The sequence below is a fragment of the Notolabrus celidotus genome, chromosome 16, assembly GCF_009762535.1.
Source record: "Notolabrus celidotus isolate fNotCel1 chromosome 16, fNotCel1.pri, whole genome shotgun sequence".
NCBI classification, from domain to species: domain Eukaryota; kingdom Metazoa; phylum Chordata; class Actinopteri; order Labriformes; family Labridae; genus Notolabrus; species Notolabrus celidotus.
In genome coordinates, this window is record NC_048287.1 from 6,551,291 (window position 1) to 6,576,562 (window position 25,272).

The 25,272-nt window shown below is 37.7% G+C and overlaps 1 protein-coding gene across 6 annotated transcripts in view; it reads right to left on the minus strand.

Moving 5' to 3' along the window:
* thrb (thyroid hormone receptor beta) overlaps positions 1–25,272 on the minus strand; it is a 187,396-nt gene that overhangs the window by 27,155 nt on the left and 134,969 nt on the right. For all 6 annotated transcript variants that reach the window (XM_034704717.1, XM_034704719.1, XM_034704718.1 and 3 more), the window contains one exon: positions 24,113–24,163. In XM_034704717.1, the coding sequence (XP_034560608.1) occupies positions 24,113–24,163 (51 nt within the window). The remainder of the gene's footprint in view (positions 1–24,112; positions 24,164–25,272) is intronic.

The following is a 25,272-nucleotide window of genomic DNA, read 5'->3' on the forward strand; positions in this document are numbered from 1 at the left end:
GGCTAAAATATCCTTGGATGAGTATCAGGGATTTATTTACATGTGAGCTCCTATCATGACATTAAAGACTGTCAATGTGGTTTCTGATGTGGAGTCATGTTGTAGGCAAGGTCCAAGCTTATCCAGCTATCTATCTTTTTGTTTGTTTGTTAACTGTGTCTCATTTAAAGATATAAACTTTATGTGTTGGTTTTTGACATTTGGCATTAACAGTGCTGCAAGAGTTTAGTCTTCTTTTCAACTTTTTTTTTATCATTTTATATTAACTTTAGTTTAATTTCTGCAGACAACACCAGGTCAGTAATGGAACTCTTGTTATATTGTGTTGTTTTGTTTTATTTTACTCAAATTATTTTCATAAACTGATTTCTGACACTTCGTAGACTCACTCTTGTAAGTTTTTGTTAATTCATGAAAGATTTGATCCTTTTTCTTCGCACTCCAGTACTTTCTATCATTTCTATTTCTATTTTTTCTATTAAACATTTTGTGTTGGAGCATTTAAAGTTACTGAAGTGTACTCTTTTTAATCTGGGGTTTAGTTTGCAGGATTGTTAAAGGCTAAATTAGTTTTTTATTTTGTTGAAGTTAAATTGTATCTTCTTTATCTGTTTATTTTTCTAACTCTTCATTTTTCAGTCTTGTTCTGAATATTTGCTCTTATTTTTTCCACCCATTTTACTTTCATTTTCATATTTGATGGTTATTTTGTCTAATTTGACCCTTAACTGGATTTCATTCAATGATTTCCAACATTCTATTAATAAATAGTCAATCTTTGCATTCATGTTTGTGAGGAGGATTTATTATAAATAAAGTTGAGTTCAGTTACATGCAGTAATAAATCTACAGACTGTTCTAGAATTATGTTTATGTGGCAGGTCACTTTATAACCTTTCAAATGTCACATTGTCAAAGTGACTGCATAGTATGAGACACGTTCACATTACCTGTCTGTTACCAGTTCACAAATGACATTTTTGTTGGTAAGTTAAAGAAATATACAAAGACCGGGAGTCAATCTTACAACATGAGCGACGAGGACTCTGTGTCAGTTTAATATAAGAGATTTCAGTTTAATTTGTTACTGCATAATTGACCTCCTTTAAAAAATTAGTCATCGACAGCAGACGTCTCACTCTGTGTCTGATCAGCTCTGAGGACCATGTGTGTTTCTTCTCTTCGTCACTTTCTCTGACACACAGTCCTCTGAGTATCTGCAGCCTCTCAGTGAGAGTCTGGCATGTTTTCTCAGAAAGATAAGAGGTTTAATTGTTGTTTATGTGGATCTTTTCTTTGGCAGGCTCTCAGACTTGATTAGGCCGTCTTTAGCGACGGGAACAATGTCAAGGTAAACCCGTTAAGCCTCGATATGTCAAACACAGATGGACAGTGAAGGCATTGAACCGAGGGCGGACATGTTTGACTGTACGTGCTTTATATCTGTGACTAACATATAATATAAGTGTCTTTATCACACATCCTGTTGGATAAAGTATTAAACACTGGTGTGCAACAAGACCTGTTAACTAGAATAACACAATCTAGATAAAACAAATATTAAAATCAGAAAAACAAATCAAAAAAGCATAAAGGAGCCTCACTATAAAGGCTACAAGTTCAGCCTTTCAGTTTTTTATACTGGACATATTATTTTTGTGTTAAAGAAACAATAATATTATATCACTTCCCTTCATTGTTGTTTTATTTTAAATATTTAAATGCTTAAGTTTCCCAATGATCCATATCCCCACATGAAAAGTTATGAAAGCAATAATATAAATAAATAAAAATTAAACATATTCAGTTTGTACGTCTCTGGAAAATGTCAAAAACAATCATTAGGATCTTTCAATGTGCGTATTACCAGCTGGTTCATTTTTCATTTGTCCAAACATTGTGAATTCCTGCAGAGGCTGCTGAGGGTAGACGATCTGCAATGGCCTGCATTCATTTGGAGAGATGTGCAACAAATGCAGAAATGGTGCAACTTCAAAAGCGAATGCAAAAGTCCAAAACACACACACAACAGTAGTAGTACACTACAAGAGGTGCAATTAGTGGAGACTGTAAACCAGCAAAGTGCAAGACATCATTTCACCAGTCCTCTTTCTCAGTTAAAGGCCGGCAGATCAGGAAACCCTATCATCAGAAATAAATCAGTATCTGACAACACAGCTTATAACACCAAAACAAAAATAAGCCTTAAACTAAAGGAAATATGTGAATACAAACGTACATGTTTTATTTGTTTGTTAGCTTTAAAGGTGACATATCATGCAAAATGGACTTTTTAATGGTTCTCTACCTGAAATATGTTTCCCTGGCATGTCTACGAACCCCCCCAAGAATGAAAAAAATCCATTCTGCCCCTGTTCTGATTTCTACACCTTTCTATAAATGTGTCTAAAACGAGCCGTTTCAGACTTCCGTGTTTTTGTTACGTAACAACAATATCCGGTCTGTCACGGAGTCAGAGCTCGGAGCTTGTTCAGCCCATAGTCTGTATAAAATACAACTCAACTCCTCCTCTGTTTTTCATTCCCTGCACACATGTGTGCTAACAAGGAGCTTAGGAGGGAGGCATGCTAGTTGTAGGCTGTATTTATAAATACAAAGGTCTGTTTTACTCCCCAAGTCTGCAGATTTGAAGATCTAGTGGATGATAGCTACATGTTCGTAGCTGTAGCTGTAGCTGTAGCTGTGTACCAAGACACACGTCGACACACTGACAAATAAAACAACAAGAAACACTAAATCTGTGACCAATCCTTCAGAAAGGTCCCGCTGCCTTTCTGGAAGAGGTCGATTTTACTCCCCAGGCCTGCAGATTTAAAGATCTAGTGGATGATTTTTATTTATCATGGATAAGTGCTAGCGCTAGTTAGCATAGCCACATAGCTACATGTTGGTAGCTGTGTACCAAGACACATGTCTACATACTGATAAATAAAACAACAAGAAACACTAAATCTGTGACCAATCATTCAGAAAGGTCCTGCTACAGGCGCCTCTCTGTCAGGATCAGATTCTGGATCAGATTCAGAGGGTTTAAGTAACGTGATCTATGAGCAGCCGTGTATATTCAGCCAACATGTAAACATTTGATCAACGTGCCGGAGAGCCGAGGGCACATCCTCTTCCTGAGGGGGCGCGGTCAGAGGGAAAACGGAGTGTTCTGAGGAGGACTGAAGAAGAGGGCTTTTCAGGCATGCCAAAATCTGATTTCAAAGTGTTTTTTTGAGCATAAACTTTAAAGACATGTTTTGGGGACCTCTTAGACCAATATATATTGATGAAAAAAGCGTGATATGTCACCTTTAAGTTTAAATGTCTATTTCACAGTGATGTATCATGTGCTTAACCAGGCACTAGGACTGCAAATAAGCCATGGCTAAAATTCCTGTATACGCAGCATCAGTCGCACTTCAATTATATGTAACAATGACAACATGTATTGTCTCTGTAATAATAAACTGATAAATACAATTAAATAAAGAAAGCTGGAACAACTGCATTCACTGCAAACATGCCGCAAATACACAAAATGCTGCAGAGCAAAAAAACACACATGAAGATCGTTGCAGATCGTCTAACCTTGTCAGCCACCGTAGATAACTGACTTCTTCATTGTCAATACATATACTATTTCCATATTGATTCCAAGATTTTTTCAAACATGAAACATCCTGTTGTTAAAAGATGTGAATTAAAGTCATAGTTATTTAATTTGTCTGGTTATTTATGTTTTCATTAATTTAAAGAAAGGCAACATTAGCTTTTCAAATGTGATGTTTCTGAAACATCAAAATTAATATTCACAGTGCTTCAAACTCTAAAAAAAGTGAAGAAGTCTGAAGGCATATTTCAACCTCACTTTAGACACACAACTGAGAATCTAGTTTATAATCCTGAGAGCATTTCCAGTGTGAGCCGTCTCTCTTTAGGGCCAACAAAGAGAATTGAATGCACTTTTTCATTATCAGCAGAATTAAGTGATGTAATTATTTTTCTCTGGTCTCCCTTAAAAACATACAAACATACAACTAGTGCAAAAACTCAGCTGCAGATATTTAGTTTAAAACGCCAAGAACCTGACAACAGTTTAAAATGTCTTAAAGTAAGCTCTGGGGTGACCTCTTAATATTCACCTTTAAGACAAAGTCATCATCAGCATACTGTAAAAAAAAACCCTGTCTTTTTTCATATTTCACAACAAATATTCTCTATGAGTGACACAGAGTGTTAAAGGAGAGCAGGTTGAAAGACACATTCAAATAACAACTTAGCAAAGAGATAGCTGGCACTGTTTTTCTCAAAGGGACGTCAAAATCAACAGAAAGGAAGCTTTAAATGTTTCTAAAATTAAACTCAATAAGTATGAACTTTGTATTAACATATCTAAATATCCTGTTTAACTTTGCAACACTTAAATGCACTAAATTTAATTTATATATCTTGATAACTAAGTTTTTCACATCATTAGTGTGGCCTTAGATTTGTATTTATTGGCCATTTTTTCTTGTATTAAATCTTGTAATATAGGCCTGTTACTGGGTCACTGTCAATCACTGTACTGTATTTTGGTAGGTTTTATTTTTTCCTATAAAGAATTTCACAACTTTAATCCATATGTTATGGATCTCCAGTGTTTCCTTGATGCTTCTATTAAAGCACCTTTAGCAGGTTGGGAAAGAGACTGAAATGAATACTCTTTTTATGACTTATGAAAGCAAGCCAGACCATTAACCCTTAAAGACCTAGACAAATTTTTGGGCTGCCAGACTCTCCTGAATTTATTTTGAATATGCTGAATGAGACAATGTGTTATCAATGGAAAGCTGAGAATATCCGCTGTAACTGAGTTTTTAAAGCTTGTTGATTGGATTAGCGGTTCGAAAGTTATCAAACATTTAAGAACAAGTAGTCACCGGCGGCTGTCTAGGTCATTGAGGGCTACAAAGAAGAAGGACTATTTATATATAGTGTCGTGCATAAATCGACACTAACTGAAAGTTCCTTACAGGAGCTTTAAATTAATAAGTTCATGAAAAATCATGTGCAGCTTTAAATGTGTGCAGAAGGTTGTCTGGGTGAGATGTGAAGCACTCTACGTTGAGTCTACTTGTATGAAAAGCGCTACATAGATATAAAACACTGGTTATGATATTTTGGAACTACATTTTCACAACAGCTCAACTTTCGTGATGAGTGCTTCATGCTAAATGCTAATGTCACTTTTTTGTGGAAGTCAATCCTTGAGCAGTAAACAGCACGTGATCTCTGAGAGTCTTACTATCTTTCCAGGAAAGACGATTTTTTGATTAGCACTTAATTACCGACAGGCACAATGTCAAGGTTAACCCATTAAGCCCCTGGATGTTAAACACAGATGGACAGTGCTGGCATCAAATGGACGACAGACATGTTTGGCTATATGTGGTGATAAGGATATAAGGTGATTCTTGTTGTGCGTGCAGTGACATGCATGCTCTCATACGCTTTAGGACGTTCTTAAAACTCTTGGGTGCGCAAAGGATTCGGAGATGGAATAATAGAGACTAAAGAATAAAGGTTTTAAGATGGAGACTAGAAACAAAATCATGATCTGTGTTTCTAGAGCGGTCTTCAAAATCCTCGTTACAAAGAGCTTATAAATAACAAATGGTTAAGAGGTGTGATCTATTAGTCTCTCCTTTTCTACTGTGGAAATAAAAGTCACTAGTGTTTGATTATTTCTTTTGCTTTATGCTTTCTTTAACTTTTCTGTCTGTTTGCATAGTTTATTTGCATCTTTTAATATTTTTTTTTGCACAACTTATTGCACAACTTCATTTGATTTCAACAAACAAGCATCCTCGAATAAAAAAATATAAAACGACCTGGGTTTGCAAAGATAAACTGAAGTTAGGTCAAAACACAAAATACATTTGGTTGTAGAAGAAAGGTAAATGAAACCTCAGTCGAGTCTCTCTGTTGAAACTCGGCTGACCCGGTGTCGTCTGCAGATCATGTCAGGTCTCAGAAACAAACAGAAGACCACATCCTGAGGATCTGAGAGTACGCATTAAATCCTACACTGACAGGTCAGAGACACAGTGGGTATAAACACAGCTAACTGTCTGAAAAGTAGTCAAAAAAAATACATCCAATATAATTTCAAATTATAGTAAATTCAAAGGTTAACACTGGTCTGCTGAGGAAATAAGTGGAGCAACTCCTGCTTGTATAAAAATGTAGAAGCTTTCAGTTGAAGAGGAGAAAATAAATGTGTTAATACTTTTTTAAAGCTTGTCTGAGATTTATTCTTTAATTCTAAAACAACGTGCAAAAATATTTCACAGCATCTTCATTAGATTAATAATCCTTCATGTGAAACCGTGAACTGTCTCACTGTTATACTTCCTAAACAAGTAATTATTTTGTACAATCTCTCTTTTAGTTTTGAGTTGTGCACAAAATTGCTCACTTTTATGTGCTTACACAACAGAAAAACGACTTTTGCAATTGTCAAACTTTTACATTTGTTACAGATCAAAGAGTTTAAATCCACAAGATACTCCACAAAGTATTCTGTAATCTATACTCAGTTTAGAAAATAAATGCAGCTACAAAAAGTCCCCTCACAGTCAAGTCCCCTTACAGGCATCCATACAAAGGGAATTAACACACATGAAGGTTAATTAATTAAAACATACATCCATTATGTCTTATACTAACTTTCTGCATTAATGAATGTATTAACAGCTTCACAATGTAAATGATGTTTCTTTTTTTATAATCCCTGTAGTTCTGAATTTCAGATGCCTCAATTGAAATCCAAATCAAAGTATAAATGAATCCTCAATATTAAATCTTAAAAAAGGCCATGTATGCTGAAATGAATGATCAATGTTTCATTTCTATAATCTCTGTGAATTAACAGTTAAAAAGGCTTAACATGGGATTACTGCCTCCATTAATGTGATAAGTGTGAGTGTGTGACAAGTCGATGCGATCTACACGCAGCAGCTGTTAAGAGCCCGGCCCCACCACGCAAATCTGCTTTGAGGGAGGGCCTGATACCAGTTTAACTTTTTGATGAGGTGACGTCCTTAACGTGCACTAATCTTGTTTGGAGTTTCTTACAAGACTCTCCAGGACAGTTAAGAGTCCATCAGACAGTTTAACGCCTGTCAATACTGTAACAATCTGTTGTCTGAGCAGGCAGAATTAACACCAACGGGGCTTCTCAGTGAGGCTGCATGATTTCAGTCGTCGCTTTGTCAGATTTTGACGACTCTTTATAGCATTTATTAAAATCAAAAGATCTAATTATTATAAAAGAAAAATCTCGTTTGTTTCAGCAAAACTGATTTTTTTTGAGAGATGTGCAAGTTTTAAGATGAAACCTGGATTTTTAGTATTTATAAAAAGTGGAACAAAATAAAGAAACAGCTTTTTTTGTGTATTTCATTTTTTTCCCAGCATGAATATGATAAAGATCAGTTCATATTTCTTTCAGAAACTTTTTAACATTCAGCAAATTTGGGGATTTTTTTTAGGGACACCTGCAAAGTTATCTCTTATAAAAATTGTTGACAAACAACATGACTAATCAAATCTTAAAGCGATATTATATGCAGTCAATATTTATTGTTTTGCATTCATATATATAAAAACGCATATTGCTTTCCTGGTCTTAATTTTTGAGCTGAACAATTTGTGGTTTTCTAGAGAAACCTGCAAACGTATCACATTCTATTTATTTGTAAATATATATATCATGACATTTAATTTGTTAAATTTTAAACTTTAACATTTTTAGTTTTTATTTGAATAAAATGTGAGCATTTTTCTTTCTTCATACTTAATTATTCAGCACTGAAATCTGTTGTTCTGTAAAGAGATCTGTGAGGGTATCCCATTTTTAAGCATCTATTTTCAAAAACTGTGACTAATGAAAAGTTTAAAGCAATTTTAAAAAATTGTACCTCAAAATGTTTTATAAAAAATCTAAACATTAACTCATTTTGAATTTAAATTTAATTCTAAATAATCTAAATAATGGGCAGATAAAAGAACATTTTAATGGTGCAAAATAATGACCAACAATTTTGTCCTTTCAAAATATAAGAACCAACAATGCATTTAAGACAATTTAAATAACTTTTACTCACCCTGATAGTCTTTCTGTCTTTACTCTCTTTGCTTTAATAAAACTTTACGCATGTCCAGAAAATAATCCACACTTCCAATGCACAGTTTTGCTGAGTAAGTATAAACCAAGGTCTCCAGAAGCTGACTCAGGCAAACAGCGACGCCTCTCTTTGTGATCTAACTGTATGTTTCCTCCATTATGACACAGTAATGTTTCCTCGCCCTGCACACAGGAACACAGTTTCTCTGTGGATTGCATCTCACCACAGTGGCCCACAGCAAGCTTTTGCACTGATATATATTCCCTCCCTGATTGATTACTTTAGGTCTTGGGGTTCAAAGCCGGTCATGAACAATTTTTGGATGTGAGGAATCTGTTCACCCCGGGCCCTCAACTGACATGATGCCCTGAGCCGGATATCCCCGGCTACTCTGGGTGACCAGGGGAGGGCACATGAGTTGTTGAACCTTTCCCCTTAAAGTTCAGGGTAAGCTCATGGGAACACCAGAAGGCTCCCATTGAAAAGGTTAAAGTTTTAGAGGATTAGCTTGAACTGTGGAGTGAACTGGGGGAATCTATTTCCGATACTGGTCTTCTTTTTCATATTGAGGGCTCCGGAGGGATGGTTAGAACCGTCCACGAGCGCTGAGCGTCTGCAAAAGACTCCAGTCTGACTCATGATCATCAAACACTGTCTCCAGAGCGAACTCTGACATCAGCCACAAATTTAACACCAAATATTGGAAAATCAAACTGGTCATGTCAAAGTGAGGAGGCATGCGTGTTTAAACCCTAACAGGGGGATTTAGCAGGTCATGGTCGAGATAGGTCGGTACAAGAGCAGCTCAAGGCCAGTCACGGAAGAGTTTATGATTCTGAAATCCAACATTTCCTAAAAAATTCGTGTTACGATACCACAAATGAATCTAGGACCAACATAGCTTCAAAATATTTAAGTTTCAGAATAATTTTGAGTCACATGTAATAAATGTGGATAAATATAGATAGGCAGTTAATTACTTTTCTTTTCAGTTTCCTCTTTTAAGGATGTATTTTGATGATGACTTTTTGTGTTAATATAGCAAATATATGCACCGTCTTCTCCTTGAGTTTTCAAATTAGGCTCCTGACTTAAGCTTCAATGCATGTGAGGAGAATTATTGATTATATTTATGCTGCTCTGCAAACATCAGGACAGTTTGAGCATAAATGGACAAGACAGTTTCACACAAGAAAGACAACCGTCAGAGTATATCACACGACGAGAACAACATACAGCTTCTACCAAGTAGAAAAGGACGAATATGTACACCAGGTCTGGAGGATACTTAGTGGGATGTCTGTGACGGACAAAGAGGAGTTGTTGCGTCATCCCCGACAACGCCAAAGACTGTAGAGCAGATTTAGAGAAACAAGATGTTCCAAAGCAGACTTATTCACGTTAGATAAAAATGAATACTCCCTGTTTTGAGATTTAGCATTTAAACTATGTGGAGTTAGAATGACTAAGTTTAGAAGTATATTAGCTAAGAGGTGAGGTTCAGTGAGTTTGCACAGAAACAGACACTCAAATGCCCTTTTACTTACAGACTGATTTATTTTGGAGACTGTGCTCAGAGCTGAATCAGTATCTTTACTAATACGTCTGTCTGAGCTGAGAATGTGCGCACGCCTGTCCACTTTGCAATTTATTTTTTCAAACTTACAGATCAATACAAGCACATGCTGATACAACATTAAATTTAAATAAAAGCAGCCCAACTTCCCCTGAGAATTACGCACAATTTGATGATTCCTACTCATGGTGTTCATCCAGCCAATGTTAACTGTCTCCACACAACAGCTGTTATTGGATATGGGATCAGATATGGGATATCTTACACTTCAGGAGAACAAGGTCAAGACACCAGCAGCAAAGGAGCACAAGCTTACCAACAGATAGGATTTTAAAAACACCAACAACAGTGAGTGATATTCATATAAATGTTTCATAAGGAACCTATCCATGACAGAATCTCTCTCCAGTTTTCATGAAAGTAGTATTGAATCCTGTCAGGCAGACTTTTTAGCCCATGTTTCACTTTGTACCAGACCAAATATCCCTAATACAACAGCAGAGTCCCAAATTAGTTAGTAAAAATGCCACCTCTTGTACTTTAGCAATTACTACTTCAACTACAATAATAATAAGATCTCAGAGAGATAAATGAGCCTGCTTTTGACAGAATCTAACATTTTAGGTGTTCAAACAGCTGACAAAATGACTCGCTTCTCAAACACTGTGTGCCTCTGTAGACATTTCTAAAGCTATCAATACCTCTAATCTAAAAGGGTTTAGCTAATCAAATCTCAAGGACACCCCAAAGCACTCTCCTCTGAGCACTTCACGTCTTTATGCTCATGTATACGAAAAAACAAACTCAGATCAAAAGTCTCCATCGGGTGCAATTCAAGTCCGTCTGAAGGAATACGACAATAAAGGAAGGGCATTTACCCATTCTCGTTCACGCTGTGTCAGAGTTAAAGTCATTTCATGTCAGGGCAAGTCAAGCCAATTAAGGTCACGTCACTACAGGACAGGACGGGACAGGTCAGGACATGACGCAGCGAGTCCAATCATGCCATGTCATGTTCACTTTAGACGAGCAAAGATCCTTCATCAAACAGTGTGTTATTCTACAAATTCATTTACATCATTGTAATGTAATAATAATTGTAACGTAAAAGGTAAATTAAGTGACTAGTTTAGGTTTTTAGTAAAAGATTGAAGGGAATTTTCATGTGTTGGGCTTGGCTCTGTAGTTAGGAAATCCTTAGCTTCCATTAAAGGTGACATATCACGCTTTTTTCATCAATATATATTGGTCTAAGAGGTCCCCAAAACATGTCTTTAAAGTTTATGCTCAAAAAAACTCTTTGAAATCAGATTTTGGCATGCCTGAAGAACCCTCTTCTTCAGTCCTCCTCAGAACAGTATGTTTTCTCTCCGACCACGCCCCCTCAGGAAGTGGATGTGGCCTCGGCTCTCCAGCACGTTAATCTAATGTTTACATGTTGGCTGAATATACACAGCTGCTCAGAGATCACGTTACTTCAACCCTCTGAATCTGATCCAGAATCTGATCCTGACAGAGAGGCGCCTGCAGCAGGACCTTTCTGAAGGATTGGTCACAGATTTAGTGTTTCTTGTTGTTTTATTTATCAGTATGTAGACGTGTGTCTTGGTACACAGCTACTGACATATAGCTATGTGGCTATGCTAACTAGTGCTAGCACTTATCCATGATAAATAAAAATCATCCACTAGATCTTCAAATCTGCAGACGTGGGGAGTAAAACCGACCTCTGCGTTTATTAAGACAGCCTACAACTAGCATGCCTCCCTCCTAAGCTCCTTGTTAGCACACATGTGTGCAGGTAATGAAAAACAGAGGAGGGATTCAGTATTATTTTATACAGTCTATGGGCTGAACAAGCTCTGAGCTCTGACTCCGTGACAGACCGGATATTGCTGTTATGTAACAAAAACACGGAAGTCTGAAACGGCTCGTTTCACACACATTTACAGAAAGGTGTAGAAATCAAAACAGGGGCAGAATGGATTCTTTTCATTCTCGGGGGGTTCGTAGACATGCCAGGGACACATATTTCAGGTAGAGAACCATTAAAAAGTCCATTTTGCATGATATGTCACCTTTAATGTTGATGTTTTGTCACAACTGTTTGAATCTGATTCAGATTAATGAGTTTCCTCTGCTGCTGTCCTACAGACACATGTACAGGAAGTCTTCATATCTGTGTAACATGTTTGTTGGGTAAGTTTTAGGCAAAGGAAAAAACCAAACAAGGTTTGGGAAACTTCTTGAAATCCCTTTAATCACTAACTGGATGTTTGGTGTTGGATTTTTTGCAGGACAAAAAATGTAATCTCACCAATTGTACTTGTCTAATTTCTGCTCATGCTACTGTCTCTTATCACAACTTAATGTAAGCCACATTGATTCCACAGGACTACATACAAATCTCATTAGATTTATTACAGGAAAGAAAAGATGCACGATTGATTGTAATCAGTAAAGATTGCTCCCACTGGGGCGCCGGTTGGAAGAGCAGGTATCCAGACCGGAGGCTGCAGTCCTTGTTGCACTGGTTGGGATGTTTTTTTTTTTCTCCATGTCTCAGTCCTTAAACACCGTCTTATCCCACTTCATGCATCATCTTCAGTTGTGTAGATTTTGCAGTTTTTGTGATCTCAATATCCCCTCTCTTTTGCCCCGAATTCCCCACTGTACACAAACTAGGTTAAAACAGGTTAAACTAACCTGACCCTATTAGTACTTTCACCTCCTCTGTTTTTCTGCCCTTCTGCTCTCACTTCCCTCCAATCTATATTGAATATATACTATAATCTTCTGTGCCAGTCACTGTTGTAGTTGTCTTTCTATGTTACTGTGTTTGTGTCTTTGTTTATCTTTTGTCTTCAAAATAATAAAATAAAAAAACTAACCCGACTTTTTTAGTACACTGAAATCTCTGATCAGGAATGTATCCATTTAGAAATGACAGACTGTTGTCATAGAGCATTAACCAATCAGAATCAAGCATTTCATAAAATGTTATTATTACCCGGCTTTCTTATCGATCTTCTTGTTGTCTAAGATGCTTGATTCTGATTGGTCTAAACCCCTTGACTACGGTTATTAACTTTCACTAACATGAGCAACACCAGAGACAAACTGATCACACATCATGTCAAATCAATCCACAGAAAAGAGTTCAGACATATTTAGCTTCTGCTTGTTGACACCATAGACCGTAAGGTGAGGGGAAACCGTTAGCTTCTGTTAGCATCAAAATAATGTGGCTAAAACGTTAGCTTCTGTTAGCATCAAAATAATGTGACTAAAACGTTAGCTTCTGTTAGCATGCTAAATCAGCAGGCTACTGAGCAGGTGAGAGAAACTTTAGGTTAGCGATCTCTCCAAAGAAACTTAAACCATGAGCGGTGGTGATGATAGCAGCAGGGTTCAAAGTTGTGACATTAGTTTCTTTTTAAAGGTGTGTGAACCGCAGAGCTCAGAGAAGAAGGAGAGCTGAATGAGTACAGTTTCATGTTCAATCCACTGCAACAGGCAGAGAAGAATCCATCACCATGGAACGATCACTGGCGAGGAATCACTGGGACTATTTTAAAAACTGGGAACATAAATCATTTTAGATAAATGTTTTTTTTCCAAAGTGTTTGTATTTAGCAGCTATATTGCGTCAGGGTTTTGTCACACCCGGTCCGGACTCTATTTCCCATAACAACATGCTAACCATACATTATCCCTTACTTATTTAACTCCTAACTGAGGAGATTCACCACACAAACACCAAAAAAGTTTCATAGCTAGTTGTACGTTTGCCAGTCAAAGGGGAGCAAGAGATTTCTTTAGTGGGGAATAGTCATACACAGCAAGACAGCATAGAGACTCAAAAGGTTCAGCTTTATCTACAAGGGTTAAAATATTTAACAAATAATAACTCCTGGCAGGAGCTTTAGGAGTTTTTTTTTAAGTTATATTTTTGGGCCTTTTTCACCTTTATTGGGTGGGACAGCTGAAGAGAGGCAGGAAATGTGGAGAGTAGAGAGATAAGGAGGACATTCAGTGAATGGTCGACCAGCGTGGAGTCGAACCGGTGACCTCTAAGACGAGGACTATAGCCTCTATACGTGGGACGCTTAGACCGCTAGGCCACCAGCACCCCAGACTTTTTTTTGTATAATTCTAAGATATAGGATTCAGACTGTACTGTATGAACTCTGCTGGGAGTGGGCGGCCCTGTGGAGTCTGTTTATTCTTCAGAGTAAACCCTGAGCATTTTTTATTTAAAGAGCTCAACTTTATTTATATTTCATGTAGAGACGAGCAGAGAGAAGCAGCTGCAGCGCTAAACAGGGATTTCATGCTGCGTCTCATTTATGTTTGTTTTGAAAATATTTTCTTAAACTGAATTATTGATTTTCACAGGGAAATATAGATAGCACAGACTGTAAGCGAAAAAAGCATAACAAATCAGCTGTGGCAAATTCACTTACTCTGTAAACAACATATTATATAGTTTAATTTGTTTCATCTCCCCTGATGTATTTGTGTTTCAACAGGAAAAGAACATGTTTTAAAACCTTCAGATGTTCTGTTTAAAAAGAGAGGTGATAATCACTGAATATGTGTGAATATATACGATTAATGGCAGCTTTATACAACCCCAACTCCAAATAAAAATTGTATGTTGTGTAAAATGTAAATAAAGACAGATTTTTATTTTTTGTCAAATAATTTAAAGTCCATATTTAACTGAAAAAGTGAAAAGACAACATATACAATGTTGAAACTGAAGCATTTTATTGTTTTATGAAAAATATATGCCCATTTTAAATTTGATGCCAGGAACATGTTTGAATAAAGTTGGGCCAGGGACATGTTTATCATTGTGCTTCATCAGCTCTTCTTTAAAAACACTCTGTAAACGTTTTTGAACCAGGAGACCAGTTTCTGGAGTTTTTAAAGTCTTGCCTAATATAAGATTACAGCTGCTCATTGGCTTGGGGTCTCCTTTGTCGTGTTTTTTGTTTCATGATGCTCCAAATGTTTTCAGTGGGTGATAAGTCAGGGCTGCAGGCAGGCCAGTTTAGCACCTGGACTCTTCTACAACAGAGCCATGCAGAATATGTGCAGAATGTGGTTTGGTATTGTCTTGCTGAAATATGTAAGGGTTTGTGGATGCAGTGATGAACTGTGTTCACAGACGATGGTTTTTGAAAGTAATTTTGAGAACATGCAGTGACTGATTTTAATCCAGTGACTTCCACTACAGATTCATGTCTGTTTTAATGCAGTGATTTCCACTACAGTGTCATGTCTGTTTTTAATGCAGTGATTTCCACTGAAGAGTCATGTCTGTTTTTAATGCAGTGACTTCCACTACAGAGTCATGTCTGTTTTTAATGCAGTGATTTCCACTACAGAGTCATGTCTGTTTTTAATGCAGTGATTTCCACTACAGAGTCATGTCTGTTTTTAATGCAGTGACTTCCACTACAGAGTCATGTCTGTTTTAATGCAGTGATTCCACTACAGAGTCATGTCTGTTTTTAATGCAGTGACTTCCACTACAGAGTCATGTCTGTTTTTAATGCAGTGACTTCCACTACAGTCATGTCTGTTTTAATGCAGTGACTTCCACTACAGAGTCATGTCTGTTTTTAATGCAGTGACTTCCACTACAGAGTCATGTCTGTTTTTAATGCAGTGATTTCCACTACAGTCATGTCTGTTTTTAATGCAGTGACTTCCACAACAGAGTCATGTCTGTTTTTAATGCAGTGACTTCCACTACAGAGTCATGTCTGTTTTTTAATGCAGTGACTTCCACTACAGAGTCATGTCTGTTTTTAATGCAGTTATTTCCACTACAGAGTCATGTCTGTTTTTAATGCAGTGATTTCCACTACAGAGTCATGTCTGTTTTTAATGCAGTGACTTCCACTACAGTCATGTCTGTTTTTAATGCAGTGACTTCCACTACAAAGTCATGTCTGTTTTTAATGCAGTGACTTCCACTATAGAGTCATGTCTGTTTTTAATGCAGTGACTTCCACTACAGAGTCATGTCTGTTTTTAATGCAGTGATTTCCACTACAGAGTCATGTCTGTTTTTAATGCAGTGACTTCCACTACAGAGTCATGTCTGTTTTTAATGCAGTGACTTCCACTACAGAGTCATGTCTGTTTTTAATGCAGTGACTTCCACTACAGAGTCATGTCTGTTTTTAATGCAGTGACTTCCACTACAGAGTCATGTCTGTTTTTAATGTTGTGACTTCCACTACAGAGTCATGTCTGTTTTAATGCAGTGATTTCCACTACAGTCATGTCTGTTTTTAATGCAGTGACTTCCACTACAAAGTCATGTCTGTTTTTAATGCAGTGACTTCCACTGAAGAGTCATGTCTGTTTTTAATGCAGTGACTTCCACTGAAGAGTCATGTCTGTTTTTAATGCAGTGACTTCCACTACAGTCATGTCTGTTTTTAATGCAGTGACTTCCACTACAGAGTCATGTCTGTTTTTAATGCAGTGACTTCCACTACAGAGTCTTGTCTGTTTTAATGCAGTGACTTCCACTACAGAGTCATGTCTGTTTTAATGCAGTGACTTCCACTACAGAGTCATTTTTAATGCAGTGCTGCTTGAAGGTTCTAAAGATCAGGTCCATCCAGTCTTGGTTTTGGTCCTTGTCCCTTTTGTACAGAGATGTCTGAAATCCACTCATTCTTTGTCATGTTACTCTGAGGAACATTAATCTGAAACTGTTAATTTATCACACAGTCACACAGTCTCTCACAGAGAGGTGAAACTCTTCACATACCATGCTTTTTTCAACCCCACTCATGTTACTAACCTGTTGATCGTTACCCTCATGAGTTGGGAGATGTTCCTCCAGTTTTTTTCTTTTTAGTGTTACACAACTTTTTACTGCTTTGTTGTCCCTGTCACAACTTTTTTGAAACACGTTGTTCGCATCAAATTTATTTTTTCAGTTTCAACATCAATAACCATCAAATTCTAATTTGGTTATCATTTCCCATAGTGTCATAACTTATTTGGAATTTGGGTTATAATGGAAAGATACTAAGTCAGCCTCAAGTGCGTGTGTGCTAAAAGATGATGTCATACATGTGGATGGGTGAGGTTGGGTTAGGGGGGGTAATAGATGCTTAAATGAGACTAACATTTTTGCCCTGCTTTGTCTCATTTTAAACCTTATTTCTCCAGAATTCAAAAGTTTAAATGGGAGAAAGAGACAAATATGTTTTTGCTTATTAAACAGCAGAACTACAAAAAAAGGAACTCCTCTGAGAGGACATCATTAGTCTTTAAAGAACCTCAGCGGTGTTGAGTCATCATGAGTCACTCAGCTCTGTCTGATTAAACGAGTACACTCATGAAGACATCTGTGACACCGAAAACAAAGCCTGTTGATGAAAACCATCGCCCTATTACACCAGTAGAGTCTCTATGCAAAATGTATTATTTCAATTAACTTCTGCAGAGCTGCAGTCCTGCATATACTGATGAATAGCTTTTCAAATGTGGCATCTTATTTTAGTCAGATATTAGTTATGGGATGCAGTTTATGTATTTTAAATTGATCTGTAATGTGTTCTTGTTTCCATCACTGTGTACTGCTCATTCTGTATGACTGTGTATGTCTTTCCCTTACTATGAAGACATTTGAGCTGCATTTTTGGTATGAACAGTGCTAAACAAAGCACATTGTTATTTTTTCAGGCTCATTGGTATTCAAACCAAAGCCATTCTCTTCAGCCCTCTGGATTTCCATCATGGTTTTGGCTGCAGATGTAATGCACTAACAATACATTTTTTGTCTATAAAACAATGAAAGCAGCAGCTCAGAGACACAGTTTGCATGTTATTTGTGATCAGTGTTGAATTTATGGATGGATCAGAGGAATGGGCAGAGATGTAACAACAAAGACCTAAGATCCTCCACTTTTGAAACGGACGTACAATGGCACAGAAAAGGATTCATGTACTGGAAGTCCTCAGGCTGGTGGAGTGTTCTCTCATTTATTTGAAGCTGAACTTTCACTTTGGCTGCATGGCCCTCAGTGTTGGTGAGATATCAGGTGTATTTACACTGCTGCACACTGAGGAGCTGATCCTGCTGTTCCTGACCTTTTCTCAGCAAACTTGTTTTTTTTGTCTTGAAACACATTTGTTATCATCCAGAAGGAAGTTTTACAGAGCATTTCACTCGCTTGAAGCTTTTTGTCCTCATTTACCTCAAGAGGATTTCATAACTTGCTGGTGAGATTTCATCACAGGTTGATGCTTGAATCTTGAATTTGTAGAATCACAATTTTTTTTTATATCAACACTTAATTGAACAAACTTACTTTGACAAAACTAGAATTTCCACAAATTGTTCTGCAGATTAAAAGAGATCATTTCTTACTGATAAACTTTTGTATTGCCAGTCTTGCCCCACAGCATGGGAGTCAAACTTTCTAATACGACTACATTAACATCAGTGTTATCTATTTGAGGCACAACATTCTATGTTGGTTTATGGATGTATTTCAGGATGATTTTAAAGGAAGTCGATGCTTGATTTAGGATCATTTCTTGCAGACTGAGAAAATAATAGTCAAACCTCTTTTCTTTGCATGAGATATCCTTTTCCTCAGTCTGCTCAAATCAGATAACTTACCTGTTGCTTCTATTACACATAATCTGACTTCTTTAAAAATCCTGGGAATTTACCAATGAACATACTTAATTCAAGTGATGTTTTATATTTTTCTCATTGGAGAGAGATGACCTTTTGCAGCTCTTTTCCTTCCAAAGACATGAGTGATGTTCGTGATGTTGCTAAGTTTGTTTTGGATCCTTTCATCAGGAAAAAGCGCACAGAGCCCACACTGCATGACTCACTGTTTAGTGCAGCAGCACCCATGTGTTGTGTTTTCTAATGTATTCAAGAGACCTGAAGGAGAAAATATGATAAAAACAGAGCAGACAGACGTGTGAAGTGCTATCAGGGAAATGTCCTTCGTGCAGAATGTGCTCCAGACATGCACTCAGATAAACACACACTCATCACAACCCTCTGAACTCTGCTGTAAAATATGATTTCAGGCAATTTTTAAAGCATCTTTTCATGGCGGAGGAGCAGACGAGAGAATTCAGAGCAAGCCTCGATGAGACAGAGGGTCATAGAGGGCTTCAAACAACAACGGCTGAAGAGTCCTTGAACGCAGCAGAGAATGAAACAGCTGCTGGGCTTGATGGAGACCTTGTCTGAGAGCTGGAGTGTGTGAGATTGTGTGTACGTGTTGAATTGAGAAAAAGAGTTTATCCTGTTTCTATCCTACATTTTCACAGGATGTTTTAGTGATAGTATTTGTGGTAGTGGAAAATTTCCACTGCATGCTGCAGACAAATCGAAGGCATTACTGGAGGTTGAACAATTGCTATTACTGCCGTGGCATCTCCCTACAGCATCTGCCCATTTGAATACAATCAATCCAAGTTAACGACTTTCTACTATTCCTATTACTTTTTCTACAACTTTTTCTTTTTTTTTTAAGTTATATTTTTGGGGTTTTTGCTTTATGGATAGGACAGTTGAAGAGAGAAAGGGAATATTGGGAGTAGAGAGAGGGGGAAGACATGCAGCAAGTGGTCGGAGCCGGGAGTCGAACTAGCGACATCTGGGACGAGGATTGTATGTGGGGGAGCTAAGTCCTCTAGGCCACAAGCGCCCCTCTGCAACTTTACTTTTGATAACAGTGTAACGGACATTAGAAGATCCTGTGGGGTTTGCAGCTGCTCTAACCCTCAACACAACTAAGAAAATAAAACTGAGGGCCTCATTCACAAAAGGTTGTGCAGCCAGGTACTACCACACTAGTCAAGACTTCATAGAATGAAACTGTTAAAGGGCAACTTTTGTTGGAAATGCAAAACAGTGGTTGCACTGAGACACTGTGCAGATCCCAACAGTATCAGGATCTCCTGTATAACTACAGCTATTACTATAACACTGTATTATTCCAGTCACAACCAAGTGGCAACCTCCGGTCTAAAAATATGATGCGGAATGCAGAAGTGTTAAAAACTGCAGTTCATTGAGGATCCGCTTGAGGCTGGCTCCGAAAGTACCGGAAGTCACATACACATGAATGGAAAAGCCGATCTTTACAGCAGAAATAAACATGTTTACAGCCTGGTTCAAAAGACAAGTGTAGTCTGGATAGCTCATTTCTCGATGTCCTCTCACTGTGAGGGGGGTGAATGTTTTTCTAACACGGCAATTTTGAAGATATTTAGATTACTAGTCTTCCAAAGAGAGGCACAGCTGACTACGGGAACACTGCAGCTGTTGGCTAGGAGGCTCAAACTCCGCCTCTTTACGTCACACTGGCTCGACAGCAGCAATATGGCTGCCGCCGCCGATTGGCCTCAAAACAGCTCTTCAGAAACAGGTGGGTGACGTCACGGATACTACGTCCATATTTTATACAGTCTATGGTCACAACATACAATAAGATTTTCCCCTTTGATTGGATGTCCTGTCTGTATATGTATCCTTTATCCTATGTTTGTGCAATGTATCCCAGTATTTTGTATTTCTGTTTTGTTTTGTTCTTTCTTCTGATTATTGTTTTATTTGTAATACATTGAAAAGTTAATAAAAACTTGAATGACAAAAGGTTGTGCAGCTTTTGTACCGAGTAAACCTGCAAAAACAAGACACAAAGATGCCGCCTAATACACCATGCATGCACAGGGGGGCCGAATGCAACTCGAACTGGACTGCAGCGCAAATAGCATCTCTCTGTGATGAGCCATTATACACTAATTAGGGAATAAACGGAACCCTTTCATTGCAAATGAACCTCATTGATAAAAACCTAATTCAATAACAGGAGCACTAACAGCCAAGCACAGTTACAGTGAATATTTTACCATCTGCTGAGAGTTGGCGGTGACAGCACTGTTGTATTAAAGGGAAATCACGCTCAAACTGTTCAGTGACCTAAAGATAACATATCTGTACATAAAGTCTGTTAATATCACTCTGACATTACTATTATTGTCTTAAAAACAGAGGAGAAATCAGTCAGGCAGTGGCTGTCCAAGACTCAACCCTGATTTCAACATGCTTTCCGAACACTCATGGAGATGATGTGGAGCCACAGAGTGAGATGTACCTTTTAATTTGATTGAGCTGCTCCTGCTTCCTCACTACAGGGAGGAAGTTTTATCCTGAACATTAAAATGGGTCATAAAACGACTTCACAATAGACTGCAGATAAATGTCCCAGTTCATCATGTGTTTGAGGCCAGACATGAGCATCAGCAGAGTGATGCTGACAGCTCATCCTCAGAATCAGCCACAAAACAAAAGCAAACTGGAGTAACTTTTCATCAGCTTGGCCCCAGCTTGCAAGCTTGTGACTTGAGTTTCCTGAGTGCTGCAGACAGGTTTTCATGCAGTACACTTTCAAATCGGAATATTCTGGATTAAGCTGGTGACATTTTTTTGCAAACCAGATTCAGCTTTAGTTAACTTTAGTGCCCAAACATCAGATTGGATCACGCTTCAAACAAGCAGGCCCGTCGTCTGATACACAACAGATCATTTAGAACAAACAAATATAGAAAAAACGGTATAAACAGACCCAGAAGCTATTGTGGCAGAACTGCATCAAATTATCTAACATGATCCTGCCAGGGTCCTGGGTCAGTTCTCAGCTCAGATGCCAGGGCAAATTCTTTTTTTTCACCTCTTAATTTATAAAAAAAATCCTCACACCTTTATGGAGTGTAAGTTTAAACACTAAACTAGTCTCTGCATTTTTTCTGAAATGTGATTTTTTTTTTTAATACTAACAGCTAAGGGGGATTGGAATTGTGAGGTCAGTGTCTTTTTTCTACTTTGACGTCTTTCTTTTGAACCTGTCACAGAAAGGCTCTTAGGCTTTACTAGGATCTCCTGGAAATGCTCTTTCATTTTGTTTTTACACTAGTATGAACAATGTCAATTATGTTTGATTTGGTTTGGTTGAAAATGTATTTAGCTGCTCACTTCAACCTTTGAAACGTACGATAAAAGCTGTCTTTGTTGCTTTTTTGACTCAGTGAATTCTCAACTTTTGGGGTGTTTTCAAATTATTCCTATCCCTACTATCCTTGCAACCCAAGCTAAAAGATGGAGTGAATCAACAAAAATCAATAACTGATACAAGTTCTGAAATTATGTCAAAAATGGACTTCCTTATTGATTGAATCTGCAAACTAAATACACAAAGCAAACATAATGAAAATGATTCTGAGCTCTATTGAAGGTATTTAGGGTATAATATATTGTGTTTTAATGAATGTTATTTTTTATCAGCAAAGAGCAAACTTCATCTATATACAGCACCACATTAAAACATTGTCTAAAGATATCACAGTCTCTTTAATCTAAATCCACAGTTGCTCAAAGGTTTGATCTGTTTTGCAAAAAATTTGTTAATTTTTGCACTTAATTCACCTTTCATTTGATTCATCGTGGACAAAAAGATATTTCGAAGCAAACTTTAGATCATCAGAGGACAACACCTCTGATCCAGGTCAGTTTGAGTTCTCTGATCAGTCTCTTAGAATAATGTTAATCACATGGTTATGTTCCTGCTTGTAAATGAATCTGTTTCTGAATCTTTATCAGTTTCCTAATGTAATCAGAATCAGAATCAGAATCAGCTTTATTCGCCAAGTATGCTTGAACACACAAGGAATTTGACTTCAGTAAACTGTGCTCTCTTTGTACAAGGCAGAATAGGAATAAGAATAAGAACTACAATAAAAATAAAATAAAAATATAATAACAATAACCTTAGCTATAAATACAAAGAAACAACAAATAGGCTTGACTAATATGTACAGGCTAAAATAATATGATAAAGTGCAGTGGTGAGTTGCAGAGGTAGTTTTACATTATAAAATCGTAGTTAGTTAAGTTACAGTTATAATCTCACAGCACGGTCAATAAATTGATGATTTAGTTTTTCTTTCTGGATTATTGCTCAATATTAAATAACTCTGGGTTTGAGATTTCTCGTTTGAGGTCGAACAGATGTGTTCTAAGTTTTTATTTCAGCTCAATGAAAATAAGATCCCCGACCAGAATTAACTCTTTAATCTTATCAACTTCTTCTGAAGACTTTCTTTTCCCTGTCCACATATCTATGGATATTACTGAATATGACATTCTTTCTCTGTTTTGCCACTACATCTACACCTGAACTGAGTTTTAGGTCACTAAAAGCTCAGGTTTTCAAAAACGCCTTCAAACGTGGAGACTTTTGAAAACTTGTTTTAGTTGTGTGGAGAGTAAAAACAAACGTGTTAGGAAATGCTGATGTACCTGTGCATGGCGGTCGTTGTTTATATGTATTGCACATGCATGAAGATGGCTGGCTCCCAGGTTTGTGTGTGTGTGCTTGTTACTGTTAGTTTCTTTTTTTTTAAGTGATATTTTTGGCCTTTTTGCCTTTACTTGATAGGACAGCTGAAGAGAGACAGGAAATGTGGGGAGTAGAGAGTGGATAAATGTATATTTGATGAAGGAGGTGTGAACACATCTACAGCAGTAAAGGACACAGATGATGTCCAAAGAGAGGTCAGATTCTTTACAGTTTAGGCAGTCTTCATGTAAATAATGAGTCCTCCACCTCTGCAGAGTGTTCTGTCTTTCATGAAGACATTACAACCATTCATTGTGTTTGCTGGGGGATGAGTCTGTGAGCAATATTTCACACAAACATAGAAAACCGAGTTTTGCTCACTGTGTTGTGATTTCTCAGAGTATCTGCAGACTGTTTATCTTCCTACCCTAGCAGCTGCATGATTCAAAACATTTCACACCACGTATGATTCAACCTTATGATGTCATCCTCAATAAATGTTCAGCGTAAAGCCCCACAGTTCTCAAAAGACAGGAGACTTGAATTTTAAAATCATTCAAACAGGATTACGCAGATACAGAAGATGGATTATGTGATCTAACCCCACATAATTATGATCCATCCATTTTCTGAACTTTAATCCAACCAGTCAGATTATTTTTACAAATTGGGCCAGGTGAATTCTTTTTGTTGTACTCCATTTCCTTTAAAGATGCAAAAAAGAAAACACAATGTTTTCCTGAATGTTCCCACCCCTGTGATCAGATCTACACAGAATCCACAACTTCATTCACAGTTTGTCACAACATGAAAAGCAAAGCTGAAGGAGGTTAAAGTCTGGAGCAGCTCCTCTGTTCCTACATGTCTGAGGAGCTCACCATGACTGACTGACGGACGGACAGAGAGGAGGAAGAGAGCAGAGCTGAGAGGGAGGTTAATATTACCATTTTGAATGGCCTCATCTTTCCAGCGGGGGGAGCAATTTTCTGCTGGCTCTAAAATAGATGGGAGAGGCACTTTTAAAAAGAATCTACCAGCTGAGTGAAACAGGTGAGAGAGGCAGACTGATGCTCCTCCTCTGTTGTGTTACATCACATCACATCATAAGGAATAAACAGTCAGAAGCTCATAACAAACAAACAGCAGGTTAATGTGAGAAACATCATGGTGTCACAGTGTGGTGTCGTCGCTCGCTGAGGGAGGGGATCAGGTTCACGGTCAGCCAATGTAAGCTGGCGTCTACGCTCAGATTGATAGCATATGTGCTGGGTCAGCCAGGTCACCGGCTAAACCCACACGTGACGGCCGGTTTCGCCCAGAACACTGTGTCCGTTAATTAAACGAACGATCGACTGTGCAATGTATAGAACGACCTGTCTGTAGATAGTAACAGGTTGGCAGTACATGATGAGCTAAGGGGAGTTTAATCTGTCCTCAAACGGCTTCTTAAATGTGTGAATGAAGTCTGCTGTCCTGGTTTGAACTGAAGGAGCTAAGAATAAGGGGAGTCAAGATGTAGAGAAGAGGAAACACTCTGACTTTTTACAAATCAGAGATCCAACACTCAATTCAATAGAAATATACTTCATCTTCATTCAGTGCTTGACTGGAATTTGATTTTTTGGACTAAAGCGTTACATTTTGGTCAATTTGGACTGAAAGGAAGCAGACTCATTCCCAGCGGCTCCCTCACATGATACAAGCTTTTGTTTCCTGCAGCCAGAGAATCAGTTCACTGCATTTTCCTGCACAGTAAACAGAGTCCTCTGGCGGGAAGGAGAGCTTCTCGGAAGAACTGCAACATTCAATTCTTAATAATCACTAGGACAGTCTACACATGATCAGTGGATGGAGCGGTTAATCTGAAGTAACATCCTGCAGATCCACAATCTGAGTGTTTATGACTTCTTCTTGATATGATGTTTGAACAACAGAAGTCTAAATGATCATATCCTTGTATCGACATCATGACAGTGTCCAGGTTTTAGATCATCTGTGACAGCTTGTATTTGCAATTATCATCAGTCATACTTTTAGTCTCATTGCTATGCTATGTTATTACTGGGAGGTATGCGTGTTAGATAGACTTCATGATTAAGCTACA